The 19,919-nt window shown below is 33.8% G+C and overlaps 1 protein-coding gene across 1 annotated transcript in view; it reads left to right on the top strand.

Moving 5' to 3' along the window:
- SCN7A (sodium voltage-gated channel alpha subunit 7) overlaps nt 1–19,267 on the top strand; it is an 83,882-nt gene extending 64,615 nt beyond the window's left edge. The window contains exons 17-25 of the mRNA XM_039250145.1: nt 589–743; nt 3,653–3,826; nt 5,859–5,966; nt 10,466–10,744; nt 11,525–11,578; nt 12,351–12,488; nt 14,026–14,127; nt 14,672–14,942; nt 17,541–19,267. Of these exons, the coding sequence (XP_039106076.1) occupies nt 589–743; nt 3,653–3,826; nt 5,859–5,966; nt 10,466–10,744; nt 11,525–11,578; nt 12,351–12,488; nt 14,026–14,127; nt 14,672–14,942; nt 17,541–18,607 (2,348 nt within the window). The 3' untranslated portion in view covers nt 18,608–19,267. The remainder of the gene's footprint in view (nt 1–588; nt 744–3,652; nt 3,827–5,858; nt 5,967–10,465; nt 10,745–11,524; nt 11,579–12,350; nt 12,489–14,025; nt 14,128–14,671; nt 14,943–17,540) is intronic.
- The last annotated feature ends 652 nt before the right edge of the window (nt 19,268–19,919 follow it).

Consider the following 19,919-nt stretch of genomic DNA (forward strand, 5'->3'; position numbering starts at 1 on the left):
TCTCTGGACAGGAAGGTAGAGTCCAATCCATGCACATGCCCCCTACCCACAAAGCTTTCTGTAATCCAGGGGGCTTCTTCACTAGTCTCAATCACAATCCCCATTCTCATGCCACCTAAGACCTGACATCGATTTAACTGACATAATTAACAGTATACTTATCAGTTCATGATTACCTATGTACTTAAATGAGAATGCTTATTATACCATGTGAATCTTCAGAGAATGAATCTTCAAGCATTAGACCAAAATGTGATATATAGATGTAGTATGTGAGGGAACGGAGCAATTTAAATGGCGGGGATAAATTCTTTTCTCAGACTCTGCCCCACAAGGCTAGGGGATATTCTAAGTCATCTCTGCCTTTCACAGTTTTTTTTTCCTCCCACTTTTCTCACACGTTAACTTATTTCCCTCAATGCCTGCAGTGGTCACAGCAGCAAGGGTAAAAATCAAATGTTCATAAGTCAGAGGGCATTTGTCTTAGATTCCATAAGGAATCATGAAAGAATATGGTGGAAAGGTCAGGATGTCTACTTCTTCATGAATTTTCAAGATTTTTCTTTTTAGCAGTTTCATTCTTGACAGGTTATAGAAGAAGATCTTTACCTGGCCAAATTAGTGGAGAATCCAAGAAAGGAAGAATTTGGCAGAACATAAGGAAAACCTGCTGCAAGATAGTGGAAAATGGTTGTTTTAAGTGTTTTATTGGCCTTGTCACTCTGCTCAGCACAGGAGCTTTGGTAAGTATGTGAAACTTTTATGGGAAAAACATGTATATGAAGTCTGTTACTTGTAGTCACCATGCCAAATTAGTTTTCCCCAGATATTTATTATACCAGGGGAGTTCATATTCGGTGATTTTACTCTTGGAAGACATATATTACAGTGTCTTAAAATCTGTATATGCCTCATTCAATATTAAATAAATTAAAAAATTTCAAAATATAAGAATGACAGTGGGAAACGTGAATGTGAGATACCTAATTCTTATTTTCATAAAGTTTCATGTATGAGACAAAGTTTAATAATATGCACATATATACTGTTGTGCTGTGCCGGTACTTTGGTATTCGATCAGGAAAGAGAAGTACTATGTATATGTTAATTATCTTTGAACCAATATATGTATATATATATTTATATATTTAGTATTTATTCATTTTTGAGAGTGAGAGAAACAGAGCATGAGTGGGGCAGGGAAGAGAGAGATGGAGACGCAGAATCTGAAGCAGGCTCCAGGCTCTGAGCTGTCAGCACAGAGCCCAACTAGGGCTTGAACCCACAAACTGTGAGATCATGGCCTGAGCCGAAGTCGGACACTTAACCGACTGAGCCACCCAAGTGTCCTGCATTTGTGAAGCATTTTGAGAGAAAAGGAGAGTGAATGAGCTGGAGAGGAGCAAGAGAGAGGGGGAGAGAGGATCTGAAGCAGACTCTGCACTGACAGCAGAGAGCCTGATGAAGGGCTGGAACTCACAGACCGTGAGATCATGACCTGAGCTGAAGCTGAACTCAACCAAATTAGCCGCTTAAATGCCCCAAACCAAAAATATATTTACCCGTTACCCAACAACCTTACATTTTTTTTAATGTTTATTTATTTTTGAGCGACAGAGAGACAGAGCATGAGTGGGGGAGGAGCAGAGAGAGAGGGAGACATAGAATCCAAAGCAGGCTCCAGGCTCCGAGCTGTCAGCACAGAGCCCGATGCGGGGCTCAAAGTCACAAACTGTAAGATCATGACCTGAGCCAAAGTCGGCACTTAACCAACTGAGCCACCTAGGAGCCCCAACCCAACAACCTTAATTCTGGGAAATTATGCTACAAATATCTGAGCATATATGAAATGCATTTACAATGCTATTCACTAAAGAATTCTTTGTAACAGAAAAAGATTGAAAAGTAAAAATAGTCTACAATAGGAGACTGTTTAAATATGCTCTGCTATAATCATCCAGTGGGACACTGTGCAGCTATTTTAAAAATTCAGAAGCTGTATGCATGTTAATATTGCAAGATATAATATGTAGAAAAAAGAGAAAGATCTAGAATAAAGTATACCTATTAGGTATCTATTAATATTCATGTTTCTCACTATCATTCATATATTTGTACTGCATACAATTTTTAAAGTAAAGTTTATATTGACATTTACCACACATTTACCACAAACCAGAGAAATTTTAAGTGTCTAGGCTAAAGAATTTTTACAGAGGCACCTAGGTGGCTCGTCATTTAAGTGTCTGACTTTGGCTCAAGTCATGGTCTCATGGTTCATGAGTTTGAGCCCTGTGTTGGCTCAGAGCCTAGAACCTGCTTCAGATTCTGTGTCTCCCTCTCCGCCCCTCCCTGCTCCCGCTCTGTTCTCTCTCTCAAATAAATAAACATTAAACAAAATAAACAGGGATTAAAATAATCATATGTAAATTATGGTGTGATTCTTATAAATCTAATGTTAAATAAAAGTAACATTATCTCACAAACTGTGAGACCATGACCTAAGCTGAAGTCGAATGTTTAACGGACTGAGCCACACAGGTGCCCCATCCTTGTTTACTTTTTGACCTTGAATGCACTTAATACAAGACTGCCTGACATTATTGATACTTTATTGCCTTTTTTCAGTGCTAAAATAAAAACACTATGAAATTGCTCTGAATGACATCAGACTTTGTATCCTCTACAGTAAATAAAGGTTGACCTATTAATCTGAGAAGCTTTGGAGAAATGATTATAGTTTTATTTCATATTCATCTGTTTCCACTGGTTTGCCTGATTATTTCTGCAGCAGAGCAAGCTTTGTGACTTTTTCTTTAACAGCAGTATGGATATCTGAAGACACATTTTTTTTTACTATTAAAAATATCTATTAGATGTTTTATTGCAACCACACTGAAATTATACATTGATTTATAGAGACATAATATACTCTTATAATATTGAGTCTCCCATACAGGCAAAATGGTACATCTATACATTATTTGGCATGTTTCTATGTTCTGTAGCAATTCTTTATTTTTTTGCATTTATTTATTTACATTCAAGTTAATTAGTATACAGTGATTCATCACGTACATTTAACACCCTGTGCTCATCCCATTAAGTGCCCTCCTTAATGCCCATCACCCATTTAGCCCATCCCCCCCACCCCCTCCCCTCCAGCAACCCTCAGTTTGTTCTCTGTATTTAAGAGTGTCTTATGGTTTGCTTCCATCTCTGTTTTTACCTTATTTTTTTTACTGAAGACACACTTAAAAAAATCTCTGCTCTCTTAGTAAGTGTCATATATCTGTAAGTTGGCTGCATGGAATTAGAGATAAGAACCAATTAGATGTGAGTAAAGGTTTTGCCTCTTATATTAATTTTGATTACCTGATTAATGAGAATAATTCTGGATCACTGTAGTGCCAAATTCAGTCTCTATAAGAAATTCTGGGACCAATTAGTGATGTCTGCTATAGGCATAGGGTCAGAAAATGATACTTATGAATTATGTGAATAAATCCAAACAGAGTGAACCAGCTCATGAATCTACAGCCTATGACTCTGCTCACCATCTGTTTGCTAGAGACAGCATTTCATTCCTCTCTATGCCAAAAGATTTTTTAAAAATTACATATACACTAATCCTCAAATGTTTTACCCACAGGCTTTTGAAGATATATATATCGATCAGAGGAAGACTATTAAAATCTTATTAGAATATGCTGACATGATCTTCACTTACATCTTCATTCTGGAAATGCTTCTAAAGTGGATGGCATATGGTTTTAAAGCCTATTTCACTAATAGCTGGTACAAGCTAGACTTCATGGTTGTTATTGTACGTATTTTAAAGAAAAGTTTTAAAGGCTATTATTCAATTTTTTTCTTCTTTACTCTTACTCTCACTTAACTCTTCACTTTACTTATATCTACTTTTTTCCTCTCTTTGTACATTTTTAGTCACCAAAATTGCCTATTTCTTCATTTGTAATATTTAATGTTTGTCCTTTTTTCTCTCATCCTAAAATTTTAAAAGTTCAACATTTCATTCCTGAATCATTCTAATGGCCACCTATGTACCCACTACTAATGGAATAGACATCCGAGAATATTTAAATTCTGTGGGCTCAATGTTTAAATCATATACAAAATAAATGACTTACCATAACCTTCACCATTAGCACACTGATCCCAGCTACCAAAGATTTTCAGTTAGATTTCAAGTGCAGATCCCTGCCTCCACCACGGCACACCTTCCTTCTATGCTCCGCATAGTATCCACATATATTTTACTGCTGTAAAATAGAAGTCAGTCTAAGTCTCTTTTCTTCTTGAAACCCTCCAACAATCACCTCATTTCACTCAGAGTAAAAAGCTATATTCTCTGCCATCAAAGCCTACAAATTTCTACATGATCAGTCTTGTCTCCTCTTACTTTCCATTTCTGCTATCCCAACTTACAGACTCCTCCACCAGCACTGACCTTCCTGAAGTTCCTCCAATAGGCTGAGATTCCTTCCATCTCAGTGCCTTTTCAGTTATTTTTCCTTCCACCTGAAACTTTTGCTGGCTCACCTCAGTTATGTCTACTCAAATAAGACTGCTGAAATTAGGTCTTTCTGCACTATTGTATTCAAATCTGCAACCACCACAGTGCTCCTTTTTCCTTTCTCTGCTTTCTTCATCTTCATAGCACCTATTAATATTATATATTAATTCATATTCATTGTTTATTCATTGTGATTGTTTGTCTTCCCCTGTTGAAAGGTTACGTCCTTTGGGGAAGAACTGCTTTCCCAGTGTGGTTCTCTTCTTATCCCTAATGCCTAGAATAATTCATGTATCATAGTAGGTACTCAGTTTTAATTTGAATTTGAGTGAACAAATGATTCCAATTCTATAAGCAATGATTGACTGAAGCTTCTCACTGTATAAATAATGACTTATAATATCTGATCTCTGTCTTCTAAATAAAATACTGCAAACTAGCCTTCTACTCCAACAAAAATCACACTACACCTGCAAGCCACATTCCTTGTTCTTAGGTGTCATTGTTCTTAGGTGTCCACAACCCTAGATGGTAACATAAACCATATGTTTATTTCAAAGCTCACTTTAAGACCATCTCTTAGTAAGGATAAAAAGGAACAAATTTTCCATTTATGTTGCTTTGAAAAGACATAAAATATGAAGGTACTATAAAAGTTAGTCATAAGTCTACCACCTTGCTCTATCTCCATTAACATTTATTAACCCTGAATGATTTTTATGCATATGTTTACTTTAAGAAATTACCTTGGTATCTTTGTATACATTTTTATAATTTGTACTTAAACTTAATAATATTCATATCCTCTTTGATGCCTCTTCTCTCAAATCCTATTCTATATACTATGTTAACCTTATTTATATGTGAATTCACATAAATATAACTGTACTTATATATGAATATATTTCAAATTTTGTTTTTATGAATACATGATATACAATTACTGTATGTCAAATAATCACGAAAATGATTCTTAATCAAATTTCAAACAAAAAATGGATGTAAATATTAGCCCTTGATCATAAAGACTGTCAAATATACACATTTTTGGTTTTTTTGATAATATATATTATTCCTACCACCAAAAATTATTTTTATCTTAAACTTATATTTTTAAAGTAACTTTAACACAAGGTAATTTTCTTATACTTTTCTGTAAGTCATTGTTAAGATATATTGAGCTATATTTTAAATCTTTTGCATATTTCTTGGGAAACTTTGACTATCTTTTTTAAATAAATGCAAAGTTTATTTTGCAGATTGTTTTGATTAAAGTTAAAATTAAACCTATTTACTCTTTTTTTTTCTTAAATATATTTAGGTGTTTTGTCTTAGCTTAATTGGCAAATCGCGGGAAGAATTAAAACCACTAATTTCCATTAAATTCCTCCGGGCACTCAGAGTTCTATCTCAATTTGAAAGAATGAAGGTAAGAAAAAAGTTTCTAAACTAATAGGTAAGTTTTTACTTAGGATTACTAAGTTTCTACAAATTAAAAAGTTTGTAGCCTTTTCATTTGCATCTTTAACAATCTTAATTCAAAAACCTTATATTCCACGATTAAAAATATAGAAGAAAGGTATATTAGTTATGCTTATTAAGACTTTAGGACTTTCCTGCTCATAAGATATGAAAAATAATAAAGATAAAAAAAGTAATATTTGAGAGGTAATATAAAGTTTTGTTTTTGTTTTTTTACAAATAGTTTATTGTCAAATTAGTTTCTACATAACACTCAGTGCTCATCCCCAAAGTGCCCTCCTCCATGCCCATCCCCCCCTCCCCCCCACATCCATCAGTCCTCAGTTTTTGTCAGCATTCAAGAGTCTCTCATGGTTTGCCTCTCTCCCTTTCCCCCACCATTTCTGCCCTTCTTCTCCCCCTTGTTCCTCCATCAAGTTCCTCCTAATCCTCCTATACGTGCAAACGTATGATATTTGTCCTTCTCTGCCTGACTTATTTCGCTCAGCATAACACCCTCAAGGTCCATCCATGTTGCTACACATGGCCAGATTTCATTGTTTCTCATTGCCATGTAGTATTCCATGGTATAGATAAACCACATCTTCTTGATCCATTCATCTGTTGATGGACACTTAGGCAATATAAAGTTTTAAAAACCAATACTATTCTAGCCCGCTTGGATGTCTATGAGTATTAATACAATTATCTCAACGTTAAAAATATAACTGACAAAATGAAACTTTGATCACCTAGCTGTTTAAATTTATAGGAATATTGTACACACTAAGTAACATTACTGAATAAAAATTTGAATTTTTTTAAAAAAATTTTTTAATGTTTTATTTCTGAGAAAGAGAGAGAGAGAGCGCGTGAGCAGGGGAGGGTCAGAGAAAGAGGGAGACCCAGAATCAGAAACAGGCTCTAGGCTCTGAGCTGGCTGTCAACACAGAGCCCGATGCGGGGGTCGAACCCACGAACCGTAAGATCAATACCTTAGCCGAAGTCAGACGCTTAGCTGACTGAGCCACCCAGGTGCCCCTAAAAATTTGAATTTCAAAATAAGTTAATTTTTTAAGTCACACATTACAAATAATGAATTATTGTCATCTCTGTCTCACCATCACATTAAAACCTATTCCTTAACAATGTGAGGGAAACTAATAGGTTGAGCCACATGAAACAACCAATGTTTAATCTTTGGTGCCTATAATGGAAACCCACCCCAAATGACTCGACCTAATGGAGAAAACAGTTTATGGCCACCCCAAATAGTATAATTATGTAAAATACAGTCAACAGCTATGTACAGAAATGGAAGAAAAGGTCGGATTTTATCTTTTATTTCATAATCATACATCTGTTTTCTTGAATTTTTTATTTATATAGATTATTTAACATTTACCTGTTAATTAACAGGTTAATTAACATTAACTGTTTCAATAATATTACAAAATATAACATATTCAATGTAGGTAGTATCCAGTAAGAAAAGTATTTATGTTTAATGTGTATTTTTCTTATAGTTTGTGTATTATATATTACATTAAAACTGCCGTACATTTAGAAATCATAACACTTAAAATATTTTCACTTGGTTAAAAAATAGATACTTGTTTTATCCTACAATTTAGATAATTATTATAAACAAATAGAAATATAAGTCATTTAAAGTATGTATTTTACTAAAAATATGTTTCAGAAATTTTAATAGCATAATCTTTATATGATATTTATATATACACATATACATACATAAGTACATTAATACTTTAATATATATGTAAGTACATGATTGATAGTAATATTTTTATGATTCATATGAATCTGTGATTGATTCATCATAACAGAAATTAGGCCTGATCAACCTATTCCCCAAATGCATTGCTGATGTTGGGAAGAAATATTATTACTATAACTGTAAGTTTGTACCTTTTAATCCCCTTCCCCACTCCCAACCCCTCTCCACTCTGGTAACGACTAGTTTGTGTGCTATATAGATGAGTCTGTTTCTGCTTTGTTTGTTCATCTGTTTTGTTTTTTAAATTCCACATATAAGTGAAAACCTGTGGTATCTTTGTCTGACTTACTTCTTTGAGCACAATACCCTTGAAATCTATCCATGTGGTTGCCGATAGCAAAAGCTCATTTGTTTTGATGGCTGAATAATATTCCATTGTTTATATATACAGCATCATCTTTATCCATTCATCTGTTCATAGACACTTAGGTTGTTTCCATATCTTGCTATTGTAAATAATGCTGCAGTAAACATAGAAATGCATATATCTTTTCATATTAGGGGTCAAATTTTCTTTGGGTAAATACCTGGAAGTAGAATTACTGAATTATGTAATATTTCTATTTTTAATTTTTTGAGGAATCTCCATTCCATTTTCCATAGTGGCTGCAGAAATTTACGTTCCTACCAGCAGTGAACGAGGGTTTCCCTACCCCACATCCTCATTAGTACTTGTTATTCTCATCTTCTTGATACTAGCCATTCTGCCAGGTGTAAGGTGGTATCTCATTGTGGTTTCAGTTTGCATTACCCAGATGATGAGTGATGTTGAGTCTCTTTTCGTATGTTAGCCTCTTGTATATCTTCTTTGGAAAAATGACTATTGAAGTCCTCTGCCTCTTTTTTAATTGATTAGTTATGGGTTTTTTATGTTAAGTTGTATAAGTTCTTTATATATTTTGTATATTAACTAACCCTTTATCAGATATATCATTTGCAAATATTCTCTCGTATCCAGGAGGTTGACTGTTCATTTTGTTGATGGTTTCCTTTACTGTCCAAAAGCTTTTTATTTCTGTGTAATCAGAAATAATTTATTTTTGCCTTTGTTTTCCTTGCCTGAAGAGGCATATCTAGAAAAATATTCTTAAGGCTAACATCAAAGAGATCACTACCTATAGTTTTCTCCTAGGACTTTTATGGCTTCAGGTGTCATAATCAGGTCTTAAATCCATTGTGAGTTTATTTTTGTGCATGGTATAAAAATGTGTCCAATTTCATTCTTCTGTATCTGACAGCTAATTTTTCCCAGCATCATTTGTTGAAAAGATTGTCTTTTCCCACTGTATATTCTTTCCTCCCTTGTTGTAGATTAATTGACCATGTCAGGATGGGTTTATTTCTAGACTATTCTGTTCTATTGCAGATTCAGATCTTTTAAGCTTCATCTCAACCTCTGGAAGTTCTGTAGTTGAATGAGTTCTTCCTTATGGGAGCCACATGATTAAGAAATTAATGTTTTATATATTTAATAAACTCCCAAGTGTTAGGTGCTCTTACTACTCTTACTACTGAAAATTTGTATCAACTGTACCTACTACTTTTATTCTTACATAAGTATATTTTCTGATAGGGATAGCATTTTTTTTTCATTAGAGGTATCAGTTGACTTCTCAAAATAACCAGAGTGCCAACAAAGATATGTGACTTAGTTTTAGAAATAAAGTGTTACTGATAGCACAATTTAAAGTTAAAATATTTATTCAAGGTCAGAAACCTGAGAGATATCAGCAAAAAAGTACAACAAAAAGGGTGTGTTTCCAGTAATGGCTGAGGGAAAGGAAGGTTAGAATGGTAGAAAAGAGAATCTGTGGTGCTTCACCAAAAAAAAGAGAAAGAAATGAGGTTGATAGAAAGGAGTCAAAAGTGTAAATGCTAAAGGAAAGATCTGTGCCAAGAATGAGCATTTCTGTTGGTTATAGGAACTGGTTTACATTTGCCATAACAGCTATGGTGGAGTGATAAGTATAAAATCTGATTATAATACTCAAGAGAGAAGACAGTGATTCCAGATTATTACTGTTAATCAAATTCAAGTGGTTGATTTATTTCCCAAACTTCCTGCTCTGGACTGGCTCACCAGTGACATAGAGTGGTACAGTGAGGAGGTTTGTGATTTTTCAGGGTGCAGAGGCCCATTCAGTGTTCCTTGAAACACTCTCTTGCCTTGATTTCATTAATCTATAGTCTCTTGGTCTTCCTCTTCTTTCCCCTGCCACCTCAATGTCTGCTTTGTAGGTTAATCCTTCCTAAAGTTAGAATCACCCACACTTAAATCTAGGCCTTTCTTTCTCATTTTATATGCTTTCTAGATAATATGTACACATACATACATACAGGGTCAGTGTCTTGCCCATTTCTGGCCCCACACAGGAAGTTGATAAATGTGTTAAATCAGTGAAATAATTATTTTACTAATCAACTCAGTTGCTTTTTTGTGACTTTTTTAGTACAAATATTTTGAGAATATCTGGATTTTTAATGTATATTTTTAATTGAAATTTAGAATTTAGGTTATTCAAATACTGGCATGTAGGCCTATTAAACCTTTAGAGATGACCTGTTTTTGTTATTTCAATATGACATCACATTTCATATTTCCAATTCAACTAAAGTGATTTCACATTTCTTACCTAAATTTTACCTGTTTGTTTTTTATATGCCAGGTGGTTGTGAGAGCTTTGATAAAAACAACTTTACCTGCTTTGAATGTGTTTCTAGTCTGCTTAACGATCTGGCTGGCTTTTAGCATCATGGGAGTATACTTATTTGCTGGCACGTTCTATGAATGCATTGATCCAACAAATGGAGAAAGATTTCCTATATCTGAGGTCATGAATAAGAATCAGTGTGAAAGCCTTGTGTTTAACGAATCCATGCAATGGGAGAATGCAAAATTCAACTTTGATAATGTTGGAAATGGTTTCCTTTCACTGCTTCAAGTAGTAAGTTCACTTTTGATGTTTTTATTTTTTATCAGTATTTTTAGATGTTCATGAATATTATAGGTGTACATAAGGACAAAATGTGAATGATTACTAGATGGTTATAACATATTTTGGCAATTATTTAAAATACATACTATGCAACATACTACACTAGGATCATTTGGAAAGATGAAAGTGAAATGCAGACCCTGCTTTCCTGATAGAACGAAGTGAAGATGAAGGTAGGACTGATGGGGGAGATGGCTGGTACTGGCCAAACCTATTTCTACCATCACTGATAAAGTAAATAGGGTTACAGTTTTTGGTGCAACTCAAGTTACTACTGTTCTGTTCTACTTAGTGCTATGAGGAATGGCTACTCAGTCACCCACCATCTAACAGAAGTGAGGAGATAAATCATTCATTCTTGTATTACTTGTTTTACGTCTAGGAGTTAAGACTAATAATGACACTTGGGCAATGTGTATATATTCATCATTTATCTATCTACCTCTCTCTCTCTTTCTATTTATACTATCTTACAATATTTTGTTATCAACTACATTTAGACTCCTACAATTAAGCTAAGTAAATATAAGTAGTTGTTAAATAGTTGTTAACAGACAATAGAAATGTAATAATGAAAAATGATAAAGATCTCAAATACAGGGGATATTGAAATGTGGTCAGTCTTACTAATCAAATGTTTTACTATATTAATAACAAATTGAATTTCACTTTTTATTTGAAACAGATCTTAAAATTTCCATAAGAATTAAATACATACCATTTTTACAGGCAACATTTAATGGATGGCTCACCATTATGAATTCAGCAGTTGATTCTACTGGTGTAAGTACAATATAATCTTAAAACCATTGTTAAAATTCAAAAGAAGTTATTGTTACGATTCAAGAATAGGGTACCAATAATAATAGAATAAATAGCATGAACAAAGCAAATGCTTGTACTAGATAGAAATTAAGATTGAGTATTTCACAGAAAATGAAATCCTTCCAGGATTATGTACAGTGTTTGAAGCCCAATAAGCCCATTTGAAGGATTATCAGACTTCATAACAATGATTAAACCAATGCAATAAATTTTAAAATCCAGATAAACAAAGCAATAATGTCCTTTCACTAAAGAGCAAAGAGAAAACATTACTTCTGTAGAATTGTTGGATTTTCCTGTTGCAAATTGTTTTATAAATTTTATGTTTTAAAAGATTAGTATCAACATTTTCTTATTTTTTCATTCTTTAATATATTTTTATTTTTAAAGACTACTTTTTAGAGCAGTTTTAGGTTTACAACAAAATTGAAAGGAAAGCATAGAGATTTCCCATATACCCACTGCCAACCCCCCCCCATTCATAACCTATTATTGATATCACTTACCAGAATGGTACATTTTTACCAAGGATGAACCTACATTGACACATCATAGTCTCCCAAAGTCCAGAGTTTACCTTAGGGTTCACTTGGTGTTGTACATTATATGGGTTTGAACAAATGTGTAATGACATGTAACTAACATTACAATATCATACATAATATTTTCACTGCTCTAAAAATCCACTATGCCCTATCTTATATTGCTTATTTCTTAACTTAACTTTTAGGTAAATAAGCAACCTAATTTTGAAGACAACATCTACATGTCTTATTACTTTATCAGTTTTATTGTTATTGGATTATTTCTTCCTTTGAGTATGCTGATTGGTGTTATTATTGCTAATTTCAACAAGCTTAAAATAAAGGTAAGTATAAATATTCTTAGTTCATTAATGCCTGAGAAAATCAAACACATTTATAAAAATGTCATGGTTCAAATAATTGGTTTTGGATTCAGCTTAATGTAATTTTTATTTGGTGCTTATCTATTAAAAAATATTGATGTTCCTGCATATTGATAAATATTGCTAAAATGTTCATCTTTACATTGTTTTCTATATTAAAATCTAAACAGACAAAAGGTTAAAAAGTGCAAGTGTTTCTATATATGTTTGTAAATAATGACATGCTGACCAACAAGTAATATTGTGGTACATCTGCACAAATATGTGAAGAAGTTAAAGAAAAATAAGCTACACTTTTTTGCTCTCCGATGTGTTCAAAGCCTTCAAAGTCATACCTAGCATAGATATCTTTGTCAGTGCAATAGCTTTTTCTGCTAGAAGTAGGGAGAATCGTAAATCCTAATTCCATGACCTAAATAGCAGTGCTTGAAATCAGTAAGAGACCATTCAGAGACAGAATTGAACAACCCATTTGATCCCATCTCCACACAAAGGCCTTCAAAGGCTTCCTCAAATGACAGGCCTCAAAAGTCATTTAAGTCTGCTTATTTTAACCACAGAGATCTACTTTCTAGAGGTGTTAGGAAGCCTTCCAAAAAATGAAAGAAAAGAATAGTCTAGTTTTGAAATTCTATCTTCAGCCATGTCATCAAAGTTTAGCCATGAGCAGCATCTGATAAACTGCTCTCAGCCTCCTCTAATCAAATGGGATTAGAAGATCAGTGATCAAATACACATTTGACTAGATGCCTTGGCTTCTTGGGATCAACCCAATGGGATAACATTCCAGGATTTGCTTCTGGACTTCAAATTGGTGACCCTTGTCAAATTTAAGTAACTAAATCCCGACTTTGGGCAGTAACAATTCCTAATTTCTAGATTAACACATTAACCATTTACCTCTTATTCACTTTATATATTTTGTATCAGATACTGAAATTAGCACTAGGAACGCAAAGATGAAAAGCTCTAGAAGGTACTATGAAGAAGTAAGTACAAAGTGCTGTTGGTGTAATAGTATAAAAAAATCTTATGAAAGTATTATTTGGTAAATAAAGTAATATATGAACTTATAAAAACATAAATAACCAATTATATTTTTTTCCTGTCATTAGAAGGTACAAACCAATTTTACCTTTAGCTTTTGAGTTCAATTTTTCTTAGTAAACCTTTCCATTTATCCCCCACTCTTTCTCTTTTGTCTTTGTTCAACATGAAGTAGGCCTCAGTAGACAGAAAAGTTAAAAAAGAGTAGACTACCCACAGGAAAGTGATCCAAAAGAGGGTTGATATCAGTCATTACATGTATTTTACATGTGCTCAGTATGGATTTGTGTGCAGAAATCAGAAATGGTTAAACATGATTTAGTTCATTGCCTTTAAGCCCTTTATAAAAGGTTAAATCAATGATTACCTAGCTTTCCAAAATGTATATTGATGTAAGGTGAAATTTAGATTCATATGATTTTAATATCTTTTTCTATCATTTCTTTACCAGGGAGGCTCAAATATCTTTATAACAGAGAAACAGAAGAGACAATATCATGCACTGAGGGGGCTGTTCAATGAGGACTCTCAAAAAGCAATACGTCGCCCAAGAGTAAGGAAATATCTAGATTTGTTTTCGAACCTTCTTACAAAGTTGTTTATTTCATACATTCTCTTTTTGAAATAAATATGTGGTTTAAAAATTCTTCACAAATGCAGGGTGCCAGGGTGGCTCAGTCACTTAAGTGTCCGACTTTGGTTCAGGTCATGATCTCATGGTTCATGGATTCAAGCCACAGGGCAGGCCTGGAGCCTGCTTTGGCTTCTTTTTCTCTCTCTGCCCCTTCCCCACTCATGTTCTTTCTCTCTCTCTCTCTCTCTCTCTCTCTCTCTCTCTCTCTCAAAAATAAATAAACATTTTAAAAAATGTTAAAACCTTCACAAATGCTGTTGACAAAATTTAAATGTTCCTTAACAAAGTTTTGATGATCTGTTTGTTTTCACCATACATTATAATTCTAGTTTGACAAAAACTTAGGTCCTCACTTAGTTTCCTGTTTATGCTGGGAAGGAAATTATAAATGTAAAGACTATATGGGTATGTATATGTCTTACGAATAAAGCTATGGCACCCACTTTTTTTTTTCTACACACAGAACAAGTTCCAAAGATTCATCTTTGACTTGGTAACAAGCCAAGTTTTTAATGTCTTCATTATGATTCTTATCTGCTTCCAAGCAATGACCATTATGATACAAAGTGACGAACAGAGTATAAACATGGACATTGCTGTCTTCTGGATTAACTTAATTCTTGTTCTGCTATACACGGGAGAATGTGTACTAAAGCTCATCTCTTTCCATTGTAACTATTTCACTGTGGGATGGAACATTTTTGATTTTATGGTGGTTATTTTCTCTATTACAGGTAAGATTTTGTTTTGTTAGATTTTCTTTTATAGTATTAATAATTCAGGCAAGTTCTTATCCTACATGTGTCCCAAGATATAGCCTTTTAGTAGGCAAGACACATAGAGACACTTTTTATTCCAATAGAAATGGCTTATATTTTTGTATGTATGTATTTTGTATATGTATGATATACATGTGACAGCCATAAGATATTCAAAAAACTTGTTGAATTAATACATAAACTTTAGTTCTGAGGTCACAGGGTAAATACTTAATTACCCATTCAGTATATCACATACATTTTTTTTCTAGGATGTCTCTAGAAGGAGCTTTATGTCTTAACATGATATAACCTTTTAGTTCCCTATTCTTTTTTTTTTCTAATCTCTAAAACTGTTCACAACTTTCACAATACTAGATTGTTAGGTTTTAATGAATTTGTCATCAATTTACTTTTACTTTGAGGATCTCAGTCTTTTGTTTAACAAATATATTTGAATAGATATTATGCTGTATGCAAAGAATTCAGTAGTAAACAAAGAAGGCATAATCTCTGTATGCACACAGTTTACAATGTAGGAAGGCATCCAGATGATTAAACAGTACATATTGAATATTGTGCTATGAAGCTTATGATAAGGGAAGAGCACAAGGTGTTACAGCAGCAAAAGAAAGGGGGAGCACCTATCAATAAGTAGAGGTCAGAGAAAACTGCATGGATGAAGCAAAGTATAAATAAAGACATACTGAATAGAGGGTAGAATCTAGGATAAAAATGTTTCAAGCAGGGAAAAGTTTGTTTCTTGTCTGCTTCCCCATAAGACACATACACACAATATAAGCTCCATTAGAGACAATATTTAACTGTTTATTGTGTCAAGCACTATTCTATACAGTCACTAGTGGAAGATAGACAAACTATTTGCCCAATTGTGATTCCAGAAAATTCAGCTTATTCATTTGGTAATAGAAGCAGTTCAACTTTTGATAGACAGGTACAAGAAGCTTGAAAGAAAGGAAAGAGAGGGACTTTGGGGTTAATGTGAGAGCTACGGAATCAGAGATCTCCAAGGAGAGGAAACCACAATCAGAGAGAAAGCTGTTTGAATATGAAATCTCAGAAGGTAAAATATTTTGGGTCTAGAATGTGGCTATAACTGCATGTGAATAAAGTAAAATGATGGAGATTATCACAGTTAAGAAAGTCAAAGACCAAGAGACTAGCCTTTCAATGAATTATTGATGGTAAGTGATGGGGTAGAAAGGGCTACAGTAAGCCAAGTACTAATGTCTTCAATGAGTATGAATGAGAGAGGAAGAATAGATCATAGAGCAAAGGAATGGTAGGCTATAGTACAGTTGAGTGGCATGATCCGCAATGTGTCAGGACAGAAATTTCTTTTTTTTTCTTTATAAAATTGACTTGAATCTGGAAATGGCATTGGAAAAAATAAAAGATGCTTTGTCATTCCATTTTTCTACCCTGAGAAATATAGAGTGGGGAGGAAAGAGCTCTTTGCACTTGAAAATGTTCCAAGGGAAATAATGTCCTCAAGATAGAGTCAGATTTTAGATAAGAAAGGAGGTGAAGAAAATGTGAAATGAAGATGTAGAAAAAATTGTCTACAGTTAAATGCAGATACCTCTAGCATAATGGAGAAATTTGGAAGATTGTAAGGAAAAATGAAAATCTGAGTTGGAGAAGAAGATTCACTAATAAACTATGGAAATGAAGATATAAATAAGATAGAAAGTTAGAGAGAATGTTAAGGACAGTAATCAAGTTGAATGGAAATATGAGACACGATCCTTTCAGATTCAACAAACATATCAGGACATTTAGAAGCTTCGTGGGATTTTCCCCTTCCCAACTTCTCAACACAAAATTAACCACAAACTCTCCAGTACTTCCAGAGAACATCCCGTGTGCTTTTATGGTAATTGTAATTTTACCTTTATAGTTCTAGCTCTCAAGTCCTCATCCACCCACAACCTACAAAAAAGTTCTAGGCCAAGACTCATTTATTTAATTCAAATTAAAGCTGCTAAGAGCCCAAATACTATGTATAAATTAAATTGTAATCTGTGAATCACTGAATGCCAGACATTTTTGTAATTATATTTATCAACTAGGTCTTTCTGCCTTGCACTATAATTACTTTAAATGTCTACCTCTACTCTCTGGAATATAAGGTCTTTGAGGACAGAAGTCAGGTCATTCATCTTTGTGTTTTGCATTGACACCTTTATTAGGTATCCAGTGAAGGCTGGATTGAACTAATTTCTTTATCCAACTGCAATCAGAAAAAAAAATTATGGCTACTAGTTTATGTTATGGAATCATGCCATCTGTGACTCCAGAAGTACTTGATCTATAATGGCATAATAAAATGATGATACAAGTAATCATCTTCCAAATTTTGCTAGATACCCTAAAAATTGCCACAATGAGTATTTGGCTAATCCCCACTTTCAATATGTTCTGTTACATGGGAAGGATTAATGAAATGATCTTAACATATAGAAAAAGTAGAATGTAAAGTAATTTATATTCCTCTAAATACAATCATATTTAAATCACTTTTTAACCTGTTTTATCTTCTCCTATACCAAGGGCTATTTCTGCCTATGATGGTAGGATACTACCTTGTACCTCCTTCTGTTATGGAACTGATACTGCTCTCACGGATCATCCACATCCTACGTCCTGGGAAAGGACCAAAGGTGTTCCATGAGTTGCTGCTTCCTCTGATGTTCTCTTTCCCTGCGTTGTTGAACATTAGCCTTCTCATCTTTCTGGTCATGTTTATATATGCCATCTTTGGAATGTACAATTTTGCCTATGTCAAAAAGGAATTTGGAATTAATGATGTGGCCAACTTTGAAACCTTTGGCGGTAGTATGCTCTGTCTTTTCCAAGTTACAATATTTGCTGGCTGGGATGGGATGCTTAATGCCATTTTCAACAGTAAATGGTCAGACTGTGATCCTGATAAAATTAACCCTGGGACTCAGGTTAGAGGAGATTGTGGTAATCCCTTTGTTGGGATTATTTATTTTGTCAGTTACATCCTCATATCATGGCTGATCATTGTAAACATGTACATTGTTGTTGTCATGGAATTTTTAAATATCGCTTCTAAGAAAAAAGCCAAGACATTGAGTGAAGATGATTTTAAGAAATTCTTCCAGGTATGGAAGAGGTTTGATCCTGATAGGACCCAGTACATAGACTCTTGCAAACTTTCAGATTTTGCAGCTTCTCTTGACCCTCCTCTTTTTATGGCAAAACCGAACAAAGGCCAGCTTGTTGCCATGGATCTTCCCATGGCTGCTGGGGACAGAATTCATTGCCTTGACATCTTGCTTGCTTTAACTAAACGAGTTATAGGTACAGATGTGAAGATGGAGAAACTTATTTCAGAGATGGAATCAGGGTTTGTATTAGCCAACCCTTTTAAGATCATATATGAGCCAATTACAACTACTCTGAAACGAAAACAAGAGACAGTCTCAGCAACCATAATTCAGCGTGCTTATAAAAATTACCGCTTGAGGCAAAATGACAAAAATACATCAGATATTCATATGATAGATGATGACAAGGAAGTTCAAGCTACCACAGAAAATGCTTATTTTGACAAAGCTGAAAAAAAGTCAACTATCCAAAGCCAAATCTAATCCCACTTGCCACCTTTTTACCTTTTTCACATATTCCAAAAATGTTAGAAGTTTGAATCAGAAATAAGAATGAAGATCAGAGAAGTAAAGATTTTACTTAATAATCAGTTGTTTACAACCCATGGAAGTTAAGCTCACAAGACTCCGTGTCAAGTTGACTTTCACCTTTGTATATTCAGTCTAATCAAGATAAGCATTTAAAATCACTTCAGTGAGTTAAATGGGTTAAATTTGCCATTTCATAGTCCAATGTTTGTTTTCTCTATCTGGCTTATATGGTGTGTGTTTCATCTAGAGGATTGAGGAGGTGATAGTAGAGATGAGTAGGAAAAGGGGCTTTCTTGTATATTTTATGTCTACTTTAACTTGATAGGATTCAAATCATTATTAAGAGGACTTAATTACAAATAAACAAGTACTTTCTTAATGTGGGATAGTGTTAATAAAAATACAGTGCTACAGGCCATTAAATTATAAACTTGCCTAGACAGATGCCAACTGAGGAAAGAGAAAGGACAGTTCTTAGAAAGTGCCTTTGGGATCAACCACAGATATTCTTGGACTGATTCAAGCCACTTTGGTTGACTGGAGCCTTGGGTTTTGTTTTTTCTTACTTTTTCTTTCTTTCTTTCTTTCTTTCTTTCTTTCTTTCTTTCTTTCTTTCTTTCTTTCTTTCTTTCTTTTCTGTCTTTCTCTTTTTGGTGCTGGGAACTAATATTGTTTAATTGTTTTTAGATTTATGGTTTTTCATCTTTTTGACTAGTTCTACCTAAGCTCTAGTTCTTCAACAGAATGGATTCATACAATAAGAAGTGCAAAGGGTACTATAGTTATGGCCTACATTTTTCTCATTTTTTCTCATTTATGCTTTTTAGAAGAGTATACATTTACTAAAATGATATATATACAGAAACTGTTAGTAGACTCATATCTTATCATAACACTGATGTATTTTTACCATTTAGCCATGATGCAACATTGAGTAGTAATGGAAAGTGATAATATTGGTTCAAAGAGTATAGGGTTACCATTATGTCTAAGGATTTTTGCAGTGACTGGATCCTTAACTGGGGAACTGTGGCCACTTTGAAATACTTTTCATTGATTTTATGGTTCTCTATAACAGAGAAAGACAATGATCACTGAAATTAGGAGGGCTCTGAGTAGATTAGAGTGTAAGTTTGTTGGTGGTGGTGTTGTATAACATTAGCGTTTGCAGATTAGTATTTACTTTGTCATTTACCTTCCCAAGATTTTTTGCTATTTTTAATCTTATCACACAAACATTCTGCAAAATGTTTTTATGTTTGGA

The sequence above is a fragment of the Hyaena hyaena genome, unplaced genomic scaffold (assembly GCF_003009895.1).
Source record: "Hyaena hyaena isolate Hyena2069 unplaced genomic scaffold, ASM300989v1 scaffold_363, whole genome shotgun sequence".
Lineage (NCBI taxonomy): Eukaryota > Metazoa > Chordata > Mammalia > Carnivora > Hyaenidae > Hyaena > Hyaena hyaena.